At 37.0% G+C, this 18,758-nt stretch overlaps 3 protein-coding genes and 1 non-coding gene across 4 annotated transcripts; 2 read left to right on the top strand and 2 right to left on the bottom strand.

The window, feature by feature from the left end:
- Window positions 1-118: 118 nt before the first annotated feature.
- On the bottom strand, window positions 119-4,170 carry LOC119993557 (agamous-like MADS-box protein FUL-L). The gene is made up of 7 exons (XM_038840732.1): window positions 3,705-4,170; window positions 1,897-1,978; window positions 1,636-1,800; window positions 1,113-1,154; window positions 927-968; window positions 712-830; window positions 119-364 (listed from the first exon to the last, which is right to left on the bottom strand). Exons 1-7 carry the CDS (start codon window positions 3,887-3,889, stop codon window positions 244-246), a joined length of 756 nt encoding a protein of 251 aa, XP_038696660.1. The 5' UTR covers window positions 3,890-4,170; the 3' UTR covers window positions 119-243.
- Window positions 4,171-5,842: 1,672 nt separating this feature from the next.
- Window positions 5,843-12,455, top strand: LOC119993354 (probable tRNA (guanine(26)-N(2))-dimethyltransferase 2). The gene is made up of 12 exons (XM_038840462.1): window positions 5,843-6,152; window positions 6,820-7,119; window positions 7,252-7,339; window positions 7,493-7,614; window positions 7,956-8,095; window positions 8,176-8,248; window positions 9,596-9,684; window positions 9,836-9,941; window positions 10,560-10,772; window positions 11,466-11,660; window positions 11,802-11,879; window positions 11,967-12,455. Exons 1-12 carry the CDS (start codon window positions 6,057-6,059, stop codon window positions 12,201-12,203), a joined length of 1,737 nt encoding a protein of 578 aa, XP_038696390.1. The 5' UTR covers window positions 5,843-6,056; the 3' UTR covers window positions 12,204-12,455.
- On the top strand, window positions 11,234-11,364 carry LOC119993913. The gene has a single exon (XR_005466607.1). It is a non-coding gene; the product is annotated as a small nucleolar RNA snoR77 (small nucleolar RNA).
- A 173-nt stretch (window positions 12,456-12,628) lies between the features above and the next one.
- LOC119993355 (UDP-arabinopyranose mutase 1-like) lies at window positions 12,629-15,689 on the bottom strand. The gene is made up of 4 exons (XM_038840463.1): window positions 15,270-15,689; window positions 13,545-13,795; window positions 13,306-13,474; window positions 12,629-13,192 (listed from the first exon to the last, which is right to left on the bottom strand). The coding sequence occupies exons 1-4, from the start codon at window positions 15,612-15,614 to the stop codon at window positions 12,857-12,859; spliced, it is 1,101 nt and encodes a 366-aa protein (XP_038696391.1). The 5' UTR covers window positions 15,615-15,689; the 3' UTR covers window positions 12,629-12,856.
- Between the last annotated feature and the right edge of the window lie 3,069 nt (window positions 15,690-18,758).

Below are 18,758 nucleotides of genomic sequence, written 5' to 3'. Positions count from 1 at the left end.
TTAATATAATGCCCTCTTAGAGGACTCAAATCCAATAGCGGAGGGAGAAGGGAAATGGCATATAGTGTTTGGGGTGCATTTTTCAACAAAGTCGTGGAGCTTCGGGCCCAAAGTGGACAATATTGGTTTGTAGTGTTTGGGGTGGATTTTTCAACACACGTTGATTACATTTTACTCAGGCACAGTTTAGCCACTAGAGGCACTGCAAAATCCCTGCTCTAATGAAGTAGTGGAAACAGAGGTTTAGCCCTCTAATCCATTCACATGACGAATCATCCATGGTGGCATGAGGGTACTGGAACTTGAAGGTTGAGTTTGATGAGCTCTGGTATCTCCATCGACTCCTCTCGCCTGGAATGTGCCACTGTAACATTTTTAACGTAATTAGTCAATCTGCCAATCTTAAGGTGGCCTAAATATAGAGCACAAAATGTTTTATGCAATGCAAACTCTCAAGCTTATCAGGTGTTCGATGAAATGCCACCTTCAACTTCTGGTGTAGAGTGAGCATGCTTTGGCTTCACTCTTTCGAAATGTTCTCAATATTTTTTATCCTAGCTATCCCAAAATACTGATATGAACCCTAAATACTGATATGAACGTACATGATTCATGTGAAATCATGTGCGCCCATCTCAGCATCTGGGATTGTTGAAACGAAAAATACTGAGATCCGTAAGGCTGTTGTAAGATAGGGATAAGAGCGGATACCCAATGGTTAAAGCAGAAAACGGATGTGGTGGTGGTGGTGGTGGCTGCGGCAGGATAAAAGCTGACGAGTTTTGGGGCTCCCACTGTGCAACATTCAGTGTCTTCTCCTTCTCCAGGAGCTATGTTTTTGTCCCAAAATAAGACTGATAGTGTCAGACGCATGTTTTATGTCATGAGAAGTAATTGCAATCTAACTTCTGTGAAGAGATTTTTACCTTCTTTGCTAGCAAGTTGTTCTGCTCCTGCAGTGCTTTTTCCTGCAACAGAGCTACAGTATTAGGTAGCAGAAAAAACACCCAAAAACATAAAAGTTCTATATGAAACAAAATTGCTAAATGCATTGTGAAGGAAATGTACACGATCAAGAACCAAAACAAGCAAAATTGACTAAAAACCCTCACCTTCTTCTGCAGCTCTGAGACAGAATCATGCAATAGTTGGTTCTGCAATTAATGCAAAAATTATGAGTTAAATAAACTTTGATGGACAATACTATTTTTTTTTAGTAATCGAGATTAACTCCGTATGCGTGTCCTTTCAAACTTGGGCAAGACTAGTTAGACAAGCGCAAACTCACCCGACAGGATCGAGATCCAGTTTAAATCACTTGGAAATAGATGCGTCAGCTTAGAATCAAACTCCCGATCTCGGGCGAGATTCTTTATGCCTTAAGTCCAGAAAGATAATAGAATAATGATTGAGACTCTCAAAATATGACCATCGTTTACCCTCGATCAATGTGAAGTGTTGGATATTAAGTGGGTTATACATATTTGTTTATAGTCAATGACTAATTCATAGGCCACATAGATTTAGGGTAAAATGGGGTCATATTTTGGGAGGTTTATAGCATTACTCTAGCTAGGCCATCGTCAAATGGTTGACGGACAATACAATGGTGCAGCTTCTGAATATATAACTTACCTTCCTTAGTCGAACACGTTTAAGGGCAGTATCAATTTGTTGCTCCAATTGTTGGAGCTCTCTAAAGCTCAAGGGATCAAGCTCTTGCCCACTGTAGTTCCTTATGTTTCTTTGCAAGACTTCAAGCCTACTCGTGAGCTTGGGATACTCAGCAGGCCAGATTTCCTAAATTTAAAAATAAAATATATATACATATACTGTTTAATCACATGAGTTGACAAATGATTTAAGTTTTCTTAGTCTTGATCATTTCTCAGTCACCTGTGGTTCAGAAGCAGTACCAGTCATGAAATGCTGTTCTGAGTAGGAATATCGCTCATATTTTTCTAGGATCTTGTCCATGCTGATTCAAGTTAAGAACAAGCAATCATATATAACTTTGTTAGTTTTCACAATATTCTAGAACCACATATACATATATATATATATATATAGGAAAGAAATTTAGACAACATATATGATTGGTCTCCCCATTAATTACTATGTATTATTACTAATTAATATTCTTGGAAATTAATTATCATGTCAAAAGAGCAAAGACAAACCTCTTAAGATTGATCTATTACAAATTTTATCTCTACTTTCTTATTAGAAACATTCAAGTTTGAGTGCTTTCAAAATTCAAACTCGTTTTCTTCTACTAAATGTGTAACGTTACCCGATTCTGCTTGAGATATATATAGTTTAACTCAAGGAACAACCTTTAGAACAGAATACTACTAGATTCCGCTTGAGATATATATAGTTTAACTCAAGGAACAACCTTTATAACAGAATACTACTAGTTCAATGGTTGTCTTTTTGATAATTGATAACAACACTTCATATGTTTTCCCCTTTAAACATTCATTATAGGTCTAAACTCAAGTCGTCAACCCTGTACGTATAAAATTTTCACACCTGCCGATAAGATAAGTTGGACAAAACCCCAATGCGTACCACATGAATATTATTTCTAGTAGAAATTGAACTCATTACCTCTCGAGTCGATATTCGCTCCCTAAACCCTAAAACTAATAAATGAGAAACCTATTTTACTGAATAAAATAAAATAAAATAAAAAAGTTAATTAAATTATCGAACCAGCATATATATATCCTCCTAGGGACTACTACATAATACATATATATCCTAGGTTTCTTACGTACACCAAACCCCATGGACACACAGCTCAACGAGTACTTCTCTTGGTCAGTCAGACATGACTACACTGATACTTGTGTAGAGGTGGCTCAATTTGGTTAAGACACGTCTCACACACCCCTATCAAAAAAACCAACCAACACCGCTACTTCTGTCGGCCTACGCCTTCTTCACTGAATATATATACATGCATAAGCTACTGATGAAATTAAACTACTACTGCAATTGCATGGAAACAGTGCATGTGGATTTGAATTAACGGATACCCAGTTTAAAATGGGTAGATAAATGAAACTATAAGAATAGAAGCGAGAAATTCCAAAATTTAAGGATAGAATTTCAATTACATAATCAAGTATTTTGCCTACAAATTTATCATCTTCTTATGTATGTATGTATATATATATATGTATATGTATGTATGTATGTATATGTATGTATTGATTGGTTAATTTAATTATACGGTGTAATGGGATAAATTTTTCTACGAACCTAGAATAGAAAGCCTACTAACATGAAACCAAAAATAGAAATAACAAAACAAGAAGAAAACGAACATAACAAACCAAAAATACATCATTTGCACATAAATATAATAGCCTAAGCTACAAATTGTGGAAAGAAAACTGTAGCTGTATATACCAAGAACAAAAAAAAAATGCACACTACATATCAAAATGAATACAATGATCAAACAATAATTTAATGCATTGGAGTCCATATAGGAAAATGAAGAATATAGATATATATATATATATAGATACATATACACACACACACACATATATGTATCTATATAACCTCATGAGAAAATTAAAATCACATGAACAAATGAAATTATTACACAGTTTATAATATATAACACGCAATAAAACAGTTCATCTGTGAATTATAAATAAAAGAAAGAAAGAAAATAAAGCTAGAACCTTGAATCTGAAGAGAACTCAAAGAGTTTGCCTTTGTTGGAGAAGACAATTAAGGCAACATCAGCATCACACAAGACAGAGATCTCATGCGCTTTCTTCAGCAAACCAGCCCTCCTCTTGCAGAAAGTCACTTGCCTATTAATCTTGTTCTCGATCCGCCTCAGATGAACCCTACCTCTCCCCATTCTTCCCCACAATCAACAAACCCTAGCTAGATCGGGTCTCCATTAAATTAAATTTTAACAAAAAAAAACCATACCCACAAGAGAATTTTTTTTCTTCCCTTTCTTCTCTTTTTCTTCCCTGAATGAGTGTTATGTATATATATAGAATCGTGGGTAGGTTTCTATTTTTGTGGATATTGGATATGGAGGAAGTGAAGCAAAGCAAAGGTGAGTTATGTCTATGTGTGTGTGTATATATATATGGAATTTGGGTTTCTTGGGTGGTATTGGAAAACAAGAGTGGTATTGGGGTGGTGAAGTGTTGTCGAGCCTTGATTGGTTAAAGGGTGCAAGGTCGTTACTTTACTGTCTAAATTTGAGCCATAGATTTTGGTTCAGAGAGTGGGGCAGTCCGTACATGCTCTTTTTCAGCTATTGATGTGTAGACATAGATAGATAGCTACTCATGTTATGTCTTCGTCTTCGTCTTTGCCTTTGTTTTTGTGTGTGTATTGTTGTATTGTGTTGTGTCATTTGTCATGGTGACGGCTGCTGCATAGCCCCAAATTCCCTCTATTTTGTGGTTCTCTTTTTAGGGAGGAACGGCCTGTATGATACCTATCTGAGCCAAATTATATGGAAGATTTGAAATTTGATTTACATTGGGAGCAACACCTTTGTAGCCATGTGATGTGTTTTTGTCGAATTTGGCCAATCGTCAGGTAATAACTTCTATGGGCGCGAGCCTGAGTTTAGACCCTTATTAAATGTTCAAAAGACAAACTTCTATGGCGTCGTTACGGGCAAAAAAAGAAATGAAAAAAAAACGAACGTGACTTAGATCCATTCTTCGACACACCCGAGCCACTAGTTGGAGTGATAAAGATGGTGTGTATCACCTTGGTGATCAAGGTTCGAATCCTCCTCCCCTGTTTTAAAAAAATTCATTCTCCGATTAATTAAGATTAATAAAACAATGGGATTATCAGCTTACAATTTTAGTAGTAGCTAGCTGTAACATACTAAAAAAATTCTTTTTATAAAGTGGTCCCTTTAGGACCAATTTACACACACACACACATTATATATATATATATATATATATTTGTACCTTTCTTCTCCTAAAATCCAATACTTCTGGGGACCATAGTGCACAAGTAGCACATTACACTAAGATACAGAATTACCTCGTACATACCCTTCCAAATATCTTAATGACATTGGGGGACCATTCTATTTCTATATACATAATCAATCTACCTAATCAGAAATTTCAAAATTAATTATTTAAAAGAATGCATAGAATTTGGAGTCTAGGGAGGAAAATATTATATTTTTCGTTGAAAAGAGTGTATTTGATACTAATTAATCTTTTCGAGGACATATTTCTCGAAAATACGTGAGAGTTCAAAACCCTGATCCCATCACACTTTGCTGGTAAATAAGGGTTTATATTTGTCATTGTAACTAATAGGACGAACAACTTAGATCCAATAACCCTAATTGAATTATTAAGTCTATAGGATACATAATTTTGAGCAATTCTTTGTGGAAAACAATTTGTTTTTCTCATTATGAGGTTTATTAATATTTTTAGCTTAGCTTGTTTGTTATTCGTAGGGATGGATGCTGATGTCTACTGGGCTCAGCTTCTGTTGGGCTGCTCGAGATCTAACATACTACCGAGCCTAGAGAGTCTTAGGCCTTAAGCCCAAAGTTGTTGTCAGGTCATGGGCGGACTCGCTCAGATCTAGCCCACAATAAAGGCCTTAAGCCCAAGTTGTTGTCAGGTCATGGGCTGGGCTGTTTAGAGACCGGCCTTCTTTATGGATTCTACGACCCGCTCGCGCTCAGATCCAGCCCACAATAAGAAGCTAACGTCCTCCACAGTTTAATTAAAAATAAATGGCTAGCAGGGTTACAATTAGGGTTTATGGTTTAACTGTTTAAGAATTAAGACCAGGTTGAATTTTCAACTTTAGAAAAATTGTTAACCGAAAATAGGGTTTTTTCTGATTTTCTCATATATATATATATATATATAAGAAGTAAAGTTTGTAACTTTCATGTGGGAAAGTGTAGAGCCACTGAAGAGTCTCGCAGCAAAGCAGGAGTTTTTATCTTGCGTATATTCACAGCGCCAGAAGAGAAAGCAAGGCGAAGAAGAATTACAGTAAAAGTGGTACCAATGTCAATGGATCTCAATGATTTCACCATTATCAAGGAAGGAGAGGCTGAGATTCTGATGCATGCCAAAAATCAAGTGTTCTTCAATAAAGCGCAGGTACGAAAATCGTCTCTTTTTGGTTACTCCGCATTATAAGATTGTGTTTGGTTTGGTTCCATGGTGAACTTGTGTTTTGAATTGGGAATTTCCTGATGGGTTGCTTTGAATTTGGTGGGAGGGTTGGATGGAAGCTGAGAATGTGTAGAAAGAAAAAGAAAGAGATGGAAGTATGGGTTGCTGGTCAAGATAATGGTGTTCAATCTATCCTTTTTCACTGTTTTACGAAATTGTTTCTGTCTGAGACTTTTGTTCTGCAGTTGTCCGTTGCTTAACTCTTTATGGGTAATTGCTCTTAATGAAAGGATACGATAGTGTGGGTTCTGTGATTTTGTTTGGTTTATGGTCATTACTGAGAATAAGGGATCGTCAAACTTTTAATTAGAAGGCAATGGTGTAAAGAAGTCTCCTATACTATTTCCTTCTAAGATGATACCTGTGTTTATAAATGTAAGTTAAATGGTATATGCGTTTGTGTATTGAACCTTTTTGCACTGCCATAAGGTACTTGGTAGGAATTCTCTGGATTGTGTTCTAATTGAAGTAACAAGAGTAGCTCCCACATCAAACAATATGAACTCAAATTGTTTGTGTTCATGCCTATACAATTTCATTTCATTTTTTTTATGAAATGAAGACCTTGAGCATTGGACTTTATTGCATTCAGGTTAACAACCGAGATTTGTCTATTGCTGTCTTGAGGACATTTATACCCAAACGCCAACAGGAGCACGAAGCAATGTGTTTGAAAAGAGCAAAATCATCGCAAAAGTATTCTGAGAATGGCACTTCTAAATCTGTTATGGAAGAAGCATCGAATGAGTCCCATATGAATGGTGAAAAGTCTATTGCAGAATTAGAAGAACCAGTGGAGATGTCTGGAGATGAACCGTGTAGTGTATCAGAAGAACCAGAAAAGACCGAGGCAAAATTTCGAGCAGAACTGAATGCTCCAAGAGTTCTTGAGGTTTTCTCATGATATTCAATCATTATGTATAAGCTGGCATGCCCTTATTTTTATCTTTCTGTTCCTCTTCAGTTCATTTTGTTTTGGTATTGCTAAACTATGTTCACAAGTTATTTGCTTGTGGGTTTTCAGGCGCTGTCAGCATCTGGGTTAAGGGCACTGAGATATGCTCGAGAAGTGGAGGGGATTGGTCAAGTTGTAGCCTTGGACAATGATAAAGGTAACTTTCAAGTAGTATATACTATTTTAGATGCTAATTTTTTGGAAGCTCTTTGTGCTCAATGATTTGAAATCATGTGGGGTGTTACATATGTATATTTATGGTATTTTGTGTTTGTGCATCTTTTCAATGTTATTATTTACTTTTGTGCAGCCTCCGTCGAAGCATGCAGGAGAAATATAAAGTTCAATGGTTCAGTAGCAATTTCAAAGGTGGAATCACATCTTGCTGATGCTCGTGTATATATGCTGACCCACCCTAAAGAATTTGATGTGGTATGCATATGCTGTTGATCCTTTTTTAATATCTTGAGAACTGCTTACGATAGTTTCTCTTGAATATAAATGTACAATTCATCAAACAAAACAAGATGAACATACAAGCATCATTGAATCTTTGTTACAGCAAGATCCATTATCTATTACCTTCGGGCAGGATTAATGATCATGATCTTTGAAGGATACTTTGCCTTAAAAATTATTTTCTGGAGATGTGGAGATGTTCCCCTCTCATGCTGTTTCATCATTCTTTGTCATTGAATGGTTGCGGGTTCTCTCTTGTCATGAATATTTTATACCAAAACCTTCTTTGTAACATTATTTTATTTATGTTTCAGGTTGATCTTGATCCTTATGGTTCTCCTTCTGTGTTCTTGGACTCTGCAGTCCAATCCGTTGTTGATGGTGGCTTGCTGATGTGTACAGCAACTGATATGGCAGTGCTGTGTGGGGGTAATGGGGAGGTCTGCTATTCCAAGTAAGTTTAAGTGCACTTCGTCTGATTCAAATGGTTGTTTTTTTTATTCCTGAGCTTATATCAATTTCTTGTAAAATTAGATATGGTTCCTATGCATTGAGAGGGAAGTATTGCCATGAAATGGCTTTGAGGATCCTCCTTGCCAGCATTGAGGTATGTTTGTACCATTTCGGTATCTGACATCCTTAATATAAGCAACGTAGTAAACAAATCTTGTTTCTCAGGTAGAACAATGTTAATAAAAACGATATTGGGATTCTCTTTGCTGTAGTTTCTTTTATGTGACTTTCTATTTAGTTTGCTACTGATAGAAATTTGTTTTGAGTTTTAAATATGTTACTCTTATGTGCCGCGCCTATATGCTCTTTTATATTTTTGAGTGCTGATATCTGGCAGCTCTAGTCTTCAGTTTTTGTTTGTCAAACGAGCACCAAATGAAAGCCTGAAGAGCGCAAATTTCCGCCCCTTCATTCATCCTATGATTTTAATGATAGTCATTTTTTTCTAAGATGAAGGGGCAAAATGACCCTTTTGTATTATGTCAAAATGCTTGGACCTCATGTTCGATTCTTAATTCTTATGAATTTTTCCCTATTTTCCTCTAGAGATTTTGGTTGTGCTCGATGTACTAGGCTACATCTATCGAGCAAGTCTTATGATTTACTGACTGTTTTTCACCTATGATAAAAGTGTTTGTCTTGAAACATTGTGCCCGTTTGGGGGGCCATTCTAAACCATCGAAACACAACTATTTGCGTTTAAACCGTCGTTTTGGGCAGATCGTGTGTTTGGCTACAAGTTGACTAACCGCGCAAAATCTCGGTCGCGCTCGAAGCTCCCAGGAGCTGCTTTGTTGATCACTGGAGTTTTAAAAAACGGCGTTTCACTTAAAAAAAACGGAGCGTGTCTTTCAGCATCAAAAAAATCACCGATATTTTCGCTTTTGCCATTGACATTTTTGCCTTAAATAAATTTGTGAAAGACTAAATTTAATTTGTTATATTCAACCACTAATAAATTCACAAAATAATTTATTAGTATTTACAGTAAAAATTGGACAAATTTCACTTGCACCTCACCGCAATTTTGTTCGTCCAAACGTTACCACTAGATGCTTGGCTAGAATCTTTTATAAAGTAACTTGAACATAGTATGGAGGTCCATTCAGGGAAAAAAATGGTTTTGAGATATTTGTAAGGAAAAAGAAAGATTGCAGTTATAAAAATTTTAGAACTACTTTTCATTCCCATCCCTTACCCTTAAACAAAATGTAGGAGTGTATGTTGCCTTTCTTGTTTTAAATGAATTCCCTAACATAGTCAAAATGCCATGACATATAATATAACTCTTTGCTTGTGAGATTTTGCATCTCACAGAGATGATTCGTCTACATTATATTGCCCCCCCTCCTCTTAGGAGTGGTTTTCCTTTTTCTGCAATAACCCCAACAAATAGATGTCATTCTTCAATTCAAGTGATTTCCCATTTTTGCCTGAGCAGAGCCATGCTAACCGCTACAAGCGGTATATTGTTCCTGTGCTCTCTGTCGCAATGGACTTTTATGTTCGGGTTTTTATTCGCATCTACACGTAAGTTTTCTTTTTCTCGATGTAGAAATTCTGTATTGCATTCAAAAAAAAAAAAACTGAAAAGGCTCTGATTTTGAACAAAATGGCATAGATATCACAATTGGGAACATTTATAATCTTTTTGGCAGAAACCTGAAATTCTTTGTTACAGTTCTGCAAGTGCAATGAAGAACACTCCATTGAAGCTCTCCTATGTTTATCAGTGCACTGGTTGCGATTCCTTCCATCTTCAGCCTCTTGGGAGAACAGTCTCCAAGGTCTGTATCTTGATCTTATATATCATGGCTGCTAGTCCTTTCACAATATAAGAGCAGCATGTACAGAACTTTGATGCAATCAAACTGCTACCTGATTTGTCTGTATCAGTAGGAATAAGGTTAATATACACTACATGCATGTCAATTGTGTTCTTTACTAAAGCTGAATGACATGGTTCTTAAACATCATTGGTTCTAAAATGATCTCATTTTCCCCAGAACTCCTAATATTGCACATTATGGAAGTAAAACTTGTTCATTGTTTTTCTTTTTTCGGTGGGTGATTATGGATAAAACGAGGGGGCTGAAGAGTACTGACTAGGCATGCTTATATATTCAACATACTATTGATACTTCTTTGGCTCGAGAGTTAACAGTGGAACTTGAAGAAGATATTTCTTGGAGTGGAATTTTTTGGTAGTTTAAGAACTAGAAAGAAGCCTTCCCAAATTCCTTGCATTAAAAAATTTGAGAAATATATTTTCTCTGAAAGCTGTGCTTAATGGTCCTCGGTCATAGCTTACGCATTTTTATCTTTGATAGGCTATGTGTGTTGTTATACTTTTTTTTGCACTAAGTGGTCTTGTATTTCAATATTGAATGTTCCCATTTTGTCAGAATAATAGCGTGAGGTATCTTCCTGGGTTTGGTCCTCTTGTTCCCCAAGAGTGCAGCGACTGTGGGAAAAAATTTAACATGGCTGGACCTATATGGTCTGCTCCAATCCATGATGAAGAGTGGGTGACTAGCATGCTAGCAGATGTGAAATCTGTTAAGGATCGGTATCCTGCTTATAATCGCATATCATCTGTGTTGACGAATGTATCTGAGGTATGTTATCTTCTTCCGTGATTTTCCCCACCTTTATAAGAATTATATAATTGTACAATATGGGTCGTGTATTTTTATAATTGTACCATGTGTATGTCTTGTATTACCGACAACATATTTATGTATTAGCCATCATCCATATTTATGTATTAGCTGTTGTCTGGTTAGGAAAGCTGGGGTTTTAGTGGAAGCCTAATTGCATAATATGCTTAGTAGGTAGATCGAATAGAAGTAGAAATCAGTGAATTGGGGCTGGAATTTGGCTCTTTGGCTGATGTAAACGTGCCATAGAGATGAATGCAGCACCCAACACTAACCTCAGCCTTTTCACCCATAATCTGCTAAGACGTCAACCTTATCGGATTTCTTCTGTAAAAGGCTGATACATATTTTGAAATCATTTATTTCCAGTGTGTGTGTAAAATGTTGAATATAGATATTTGATTATCGGGTAGTAATTCAGGCAGCCACTTTGCAGTAGTAAATTGGGCAAGGTGGTGTTGAACTGCTCGTATATTGAATTTACTTGGGCTCTTCAGACTAGCTGAGAGATTGATTTCCTTGAAGCTGGTCTAGTAAGCCCAAGTACAACATATTGTTGTTAAAAAAATATGAATCAATGTTAATTTTATTTTGAAACGTGATACTTTTCCTGCAGTATAGATGTTCTTACTCCTTTTCTCTGTTTGGCAGGAATTGTCCGATGTTCCGCTCTTCTTGAGTTTGCACAATCTCTGTGCAACACTGAAATGTACTTCTCCCTCAGCAGTAATCTTTCGCTCGGCAGTTATCAATGCAGGGTACCGCATCTCTGGAACTCATGCAAATCCATTAGGTCTGAAATCAGATGCTCCCATGGATGTTATATGGGATATAATGCGCTGCTGGGTGAGCCTTCCTCCAGTTCTCATAATGAATTCTTTTTTGTATATAATTCTTCTCCCCGGCCCACCCTATTCCTTCAGATTCTGCCGGATGATAACCTCCAGAGTTGTTTGGTCATGACTGAGATATTTCTTACTTGTGTAGGTCAAGAACCATCCAGTGAAATCCCAAGCACCTGATCAGCCAGGAAGCATAATACTCTCCAAAGAACCACTTCTTCAGGTATGCTCATTTGGAGACTTCTTTTAAAATCTTACAAACACCCTAAACAATTATGTATACAAATATTTTCTTTTCGCTTTTGAATAGGCAAATTTCGCTCGGGCTGTGGCGTCTCTAAGCAAGGCACAAGCCAAGAAGGTTGCGCGGTTTCTTCCTAATCCTGAAAGACATTGGGGTCCAAAGCTTAGGGCAGGTCGCCAAGTTACCAGCAAGCATGTATCTCTTTTGGGCTCAGAGGCAGTAAATGGACATCTTGAAATTAAAGAAAGTGAAGAGCCTGAGTCTAAACGTCAGAAGACAGAGTATCTCGCCTCGGATTCATGACCGTTCAAGTTCATTCTTTAAATTATCTACATTTTTCTTGTGCCATAGCTACGTTCAACTTCCTTGTTTAGAATGATAATTCATGCAAAAATTTCTTTGAGGAGTAGAGCAACTGTATGAATATCCATAAGCATTTCTTATGGCAGTTTTGGGTGTTTAAATCTGAGGGATGTAAGTTTTTTCTTTTCTTTTCTTTTTTGCTAATTTGATAATTTTTCTAAGTTGAATGATTTATCTAATGATGATTAAGCATTCCCTTGTGCGTCTACCATGAAATATCATATCACAACATACCCCATAGTCAGTAGAGGGAATTTCAGTAGGGTTGTAAAAATTTACTGAAAAAACTGAACGGACAAAAAAATCGACATTCACCGATCGATCGGTTAAATTTATACCAAAAAATCAACCGTTTCCAGTCCAGCTGCGAATATAAATTACTGTATGTTATTGCTCTCTAAATCTGATAATCCAGTTTCAATGTAAAAAAATGACATCCACCCATAATCCGCAAAAATATAGAACATCAACTGAATCATGAATCAGTCATAAATAAAGATACAAAAATACTAAATAACTAGTAATTTGGTTTAATAATGACTATAGAGAAAACAATAGCATCTGCAGCTAAGCAAAATCTCAGCACTAAGTACTTAGGCTTTGCCGTTGGCCACTGTGGCGCCAGCTCCAGCTGGGTTAAGCTCATCCCAAGCTTCAATCCATGTGACCATGGCATCTGCCAGCTTGTCAAAGTAAGGATCTACCTTTCCAAGCTTCTCCTTAACCTGCTTGGACAGTTCAATATAGCACTTCTGAACAGTTGTGCAGTCCTTTGGGAGGATAGCAGATTGGAAGAAGGGAATGATCTCTTCCTGCCAGAAGATTCCCTTGTACTCCTTCCTTAGGTTTACAAATGGGTTGCTTGCTTTGCTGTGGAAAATGTAAGGAAGACCGGTCTTGACTCCCAGTCCCAAATGATCACAGATCACCTAAAGGAAACATGAAAAAAGAAACCCGGAAACAGATTTAGCAATTTTATCATTCTATGATACATGAGATATAGAGAATGATGAAAAAGGAAAGGTGTCAACATGTAATGCACCTTTGTGCACCAGCCAGCCCACATGTCGTCGTAGCGTCCAATTGGCTGACCATCACCCATGAGTCCAAAGTACATGGCAGGGCCGATAAGATCACGGTCAAATGCCAAATTCATACCACACATGGGGAACAAGGTGCCCTTTGGAATGGTCAAGACAGCATCAACATACCTAAAAGATTGGACACATAAAAAAATAAAAAGATCGGACTAAGTGATTTCGTTCACAAAGCAAACAATACCTTGTGTTCCTCTCCAGAGGTTTCACAAGCTGTGTTGGTGCATCGTAATCAGGAATATTGAGCCAGAGACCATGAGAAACAGCAGTCGGGACACCCTCTCGGAGACTGAATGGGTATCCACGGACAAAATCTGCACCTTCACAGAAAGGGTCATACAGAGTGTTGAAGAAAAAGGGAGTGGATGGGGAGAGAATGTTCTTGATGTGCTGCGCAAGTGCATTGACTGGTTTGCCAGAAGGGTCTTTAGCAACCTAATAATCAAACAAATTTCACACAATTACGTCTAAGCAAAAGGGATCCTTGTGTTCCAACATTCTCAAAAATACATTAAGCAAGCATTCTGAAAGGTGTGTAAGCTTAAAAAAATTATACATCATAGCTTGGAAACGCGTTAATGAAAATACACAGAAAAGTAATTATTGAAATGTAAGTATTAGTGGATAAACATGAAGAAATGTGAATTAAAGGTGCTATTAGATGCAATGGTTACCATGAGAACTAATATTAATTCAAGATAAAAGAAAGCCTTACGAAGAATTCCTAGCATTATTTCCACATCAAAAAGGTTTGAAAATGCAATTGCCTAAACCCATGACAAGTTAACGTGGCCATCTCCTAATTGAACGTAGTAAGATTATTACATGAACATTGTCCTAATTGTTAGAGAACAACTTAGATCTAGAATCTAAAAGAAACGCATGTCAATGAGATTAAACAATAAATTGAAGTCTTCTTCGCTCCTAGCATAGGAAATCTGGCCTAAAAAAGTTGCATCCACGTGTTCCCATGCAGGAATATCAGTATCATTAACAAATTTTGATAGAGACCAAGTCTCAACTTTTTGAAATCAATGTAATACCGGGACCCACACATTGCCTCTTCACCCTCCAAAAAGCAAATGAAGATTTGCTCGATTATTAACTAACAGGAATGATGGCATTCAATCATTTTCATATTTGCGTCCATGCTGCAATCAATTATTTGAAAACCGAAAAATGCACATTACTATATCATAGCATGAGTAAATTTGGACAAGTGGTTTCATGGGGAAGTTATCATTTTCATAAGACGTGAGCTGTCATAAGCTCACACTGCTACTTTCAGCTACAACATCACAAGTTGATGAAGGCCAAAATCAATGGAGCAAACTAGACAAAGAAACCATTCACAATCACCAACATCAGAAAAAACAGGCAACAAGTACTTAATTTCCCTTAGATTGTTAGAAAAACAAAGCTACTTTAGTTTATTTTCAAATTGACTTATACTAACTCAAATCTTAATGGCAATGTGTATAAATCTATCAATGTAAAAGCTCATGAAAACCAAAAATTGAATTCCAAAGAATTTGCCTTAAATAGCGTGACTGCTAACCGTACATTAAAATTGTACGTTCACAAGTCCCCAGATATCTCCATGCTAAGCAATCCAACTCATCAATTTTTGTTCTACATATTATGTTTTCAACTGAGCATAGACATCGACCCAGTTGAGACACTATTCAGATCCAGTTCATCAGAGTAAAAGAGATTGCAGAGAAGACAAGACAACAAAACAAATTTACATCAAACACACAAGAATCCAGAATTTTAGAAAATAAGCATAAGATCCCACAGATTAAAAGATCCAAATCCTTTACAAAACCATGAAGCCAAAAACAGAACCCACATAAAGATCGAGAAAACAAAACCCACATGCAGAAATACACTAGATCAGAAAACTTACAAAGCAATCATCATCAATTGTGAAGATATACTTCTTCTTGGACACCATGTACCCAAAGCAACGGCAAGCAGAGTCCTTGAATGAAATGCAGGATGCCTTAGGACCCAGAATCCTGTTAATATCATTACGATTATACAGCTCATAATCAAACCCCTCTGGAACTTTGATTGTCTTCGACGGATCACCATCTTGAACAATAATCAGATGGTAAGGCTCAAAGAATGGCCTCCACATCTCAAGAAAATCAAGGTTCCTTATAGTCGGAATCACTATATCAAGCTCATCTTTCAACAATGGAGTCGCCGTTTTCGCAACCCCAGCAGTGTTCGCAGGCTCCAATGTCATGATCGAGAACTTCGGAGATTAAAAAAAATTGTCGAGAATTCTCAGAACGAAGAGTGAGAGAGATTGTGGAGAGGACTTCGACAGACAACATATACCGAGAGATGTGGCGTGGCACGTGCCAACCCATATAGATCGGCACGAGTGGAGGGTTAGGAAAATACGTGCCCAAGCTTTGCCGGTGGCAACGACTTGTTCAAGGGCAAAAAGGCGGCTTAATTGGCGAAAATATACGTAGTGGCTTTTAGGTCTTTGTTCAAACATTTCAAAAAATAATAAACAGAATATGTAAGATTTTGATCGTTGGATCATATATTTAATTATTAGATCATTTTAAAAAATATAACATGTTACACTTTGCATTCGATGGCTTAGAACCATCAGATTTCTCTCCCATTTTCTTTAATTAATTTATTTTTTATTCAATAAAAATACATTATTAGATTATAGCCTTTGGTCCGTCGTCCGTGTCACTCATGAATGAAGCTTGGGCCGAACAAAACTGGGAAAATGGGCCCTTAGGCCCTGATAATTAATTTTAGTACTAATCTCTTATTTTGGGCTTGGCCCAGACAGGTTGTGCCTAGTACTGCCTACTGCTACTGCCTCCACAGTCCACAGACCGGTTAAACCATTGGGCCCAGTTCGGTCTCTCCTTTGTTGCTGCTTATTTCTAAAAGGGCCTGGCTCTGTTCAGTTTTTCATAGGCCTGGTTCGAATCCAGTATACTCAAATGGGCTTGACCAGTAAGTTCCAATCTATCTTGTGCTTCTAGTGTTCGAGCCCAACAAAAAGAAAGGCCCAATACAGGTGAATTTTTGTTCTTGACAGTGTGGAGCAACTTCAGGAGTCTGCACTGCTGTTGATCGCACCGGATCAAAAATCCTATATGAGTTCAAAAATGGTCAAGCCCATTTGATACTAGATTTGGTTCCTGAAAGCTTTCCTTTAAGCCTATGGCAGACTTAATGGGCCGAGTTCGGCCTAAGTGTGAAGGCCATAGTGAATCATGCATTAACCCTAAACTGTGTTTGGCTCTCACAGTGTCTTAAATCAATGGTGAAAAAAGTTATCCGCATCTTACACCCGACCTATATATACATTCTAGGATGGCAAGACCCTTCGTGGGATAGTTTGACTAGAAATTAGGATTCATGTATGAACATTGGGCTTCGAATCACACATGTATGGTTATTGAAAGTGAAAACAGTTAAAATGCTTTTTGAACAACACATGCAATACTATTAATTGCAAGAGTTAGTAGACCTAGCTAAAACCATGGAGCAGGAGTAGATCATGTTCTCAAATAGACAAAATGATGACAGCACTAGTCTAGCTAACTAATCAGAACGTTCATTAAGAAAATCAATAACTAGCTAAGCTAGTCAAACACAGATCTCTGCAGCGTTGAAGACTAAATACAAACCCTAACAGTAATAAATTAGTTAAGAACTAATAAGTATTCTTGATCACAAACATAAGATATATATATATATATATATATATATAGTGATCATGATGAACTGATTTGGTGTATGGCATGTGAGTGGGTATCTAACACATGTTCGCTATCTTAAGATGTCTACAAAAGTATTTCAATAAAGTAAACAAATCTTTTAAATCCATCCAATTAACAATCACATTCTTAATTAATGATATCACAAGTATACATAATTAGTCTAATATTGCTTTCTTCGATGCTACTCAATCCATGTAAGAATAATGGCACGCATGTTATGAAAAATCAACCAAACTATATGGATTCGCAAAGTTTTGAATTTGATTCTCATGGGGAGTAATACCCTTGTGATCACGTACTGTGTTTTGACCCAACTTACCCTGTCATTAAGTGAGAAATTTTTGTGCGTGCAGGCCTGACTGTCCGAGTTTAGATCCATATCGGATATCCAAAGAGAAAACTGGTATAGTATGGTGTTGCTAATTGTCTTTTACGAGATAAACGATACTTCACATGGTATCATCATATAAATTGGATCTAAATATAGTTTGTTAGTTAGACGGGATTGATGATAGGGTTGGCCTGGATCATCTCTAGCTAGCTAAGCAGCTAACTGTCTGGTAGTTGTCAATTGGGCACAACACTATCGTACCAATTAGGACGATTACGATGTACCCACGAGGGGGTGGTGGGTGGAGTGATTGTCAATCAATCTCTACACATTGGTGTGTGTTGTTGTTTTTGTTTGGTAGTAATAATATCAACGTGACGAGCCCCACACACAAAGAGAGATAAGAGTTCTGGTGCTTTTGCTTGGCCACAATGAGCATGGAATTTGGGGTACCCTCTCTTAGTTTTCTTATAATGTAAGGTGATATATACCTTATGTGGAAGGGCATTTGAGTGTACGAGAGGAAAGAAAAAGATAGAATGAAAGGAACAACAGCAAATACAATAACAAATTGAGATGTTGGGGACCTTAATACCACATGGTGGGGTGGGTTTGTGCAGATGCAATGGAGCCAACTAAAAGTTAATTTGAAGAATCTTTTTTTGCAAAATGTTGGCTGTAAGCACTCACTTGGGGATGATGTCTTGTTCACTTTGATCTTCATAATAATACGGATTTGTTATTGGTTATTGAGTCAAGAAAACGTGTTTTAGTGCGAGAGCTTCAAGACATTTACTTATATATCACTCGGTTAGGTTATGTCAATTTGACATGGGATATTATTCTTGACACTCTCTCGTACTTGTGCACTGGATTACGTCAGATCCATCAAATGAATAGATAAAAGCTACGTCCAAATATGTCATGCATGATTTGATTATGCATGATGTGATTATGGTATTTTCACTTTCAAGTTTCAAGAAAGGAGCTTCAATATTAATTAGGTGATGTCATGTCCTGGTGATAGAAGGTGAAAAGGAAGCATCAAATTACTATAGTTGATAATCATCCAATGATCCAGTTGATCGGGGATGAATATTTCTAAATAGATTATTCAAGTTATAATCTCTATATCGATATCTTGCAACTTAACAGGTGATTGGAAATGTAAAGCGATCCAAGTATTCGAAATTTACATGGACTAAATATTTATAGTTGTCATAAAAAGAGAAGGTATTGTTGTTCATAAGATATCGAGCAGAGAAATGAACAAACACACGTGAATTCCCCTCTGCAA

This window comes from Tripterygium wilfordii, chromosome 23 (assembly GCF_013401445.1).
Source record: "Tripterygium wilfordii isolate XIE 37 chromosome 23, ASM1340144v1, whole genome shotgun sequence".
Lineage (NCBI taxonomy): Eukaryota > Viridiplantae > Streptophyta > Magnoliopsida > Celastrales > Celastraceae > Tripterygium > Tripterygium wilfordii.
Note: the sequence above shows the minus strand (reverse complement) of the source record. Positions and strands in the feature narration are given on the sequence as shown.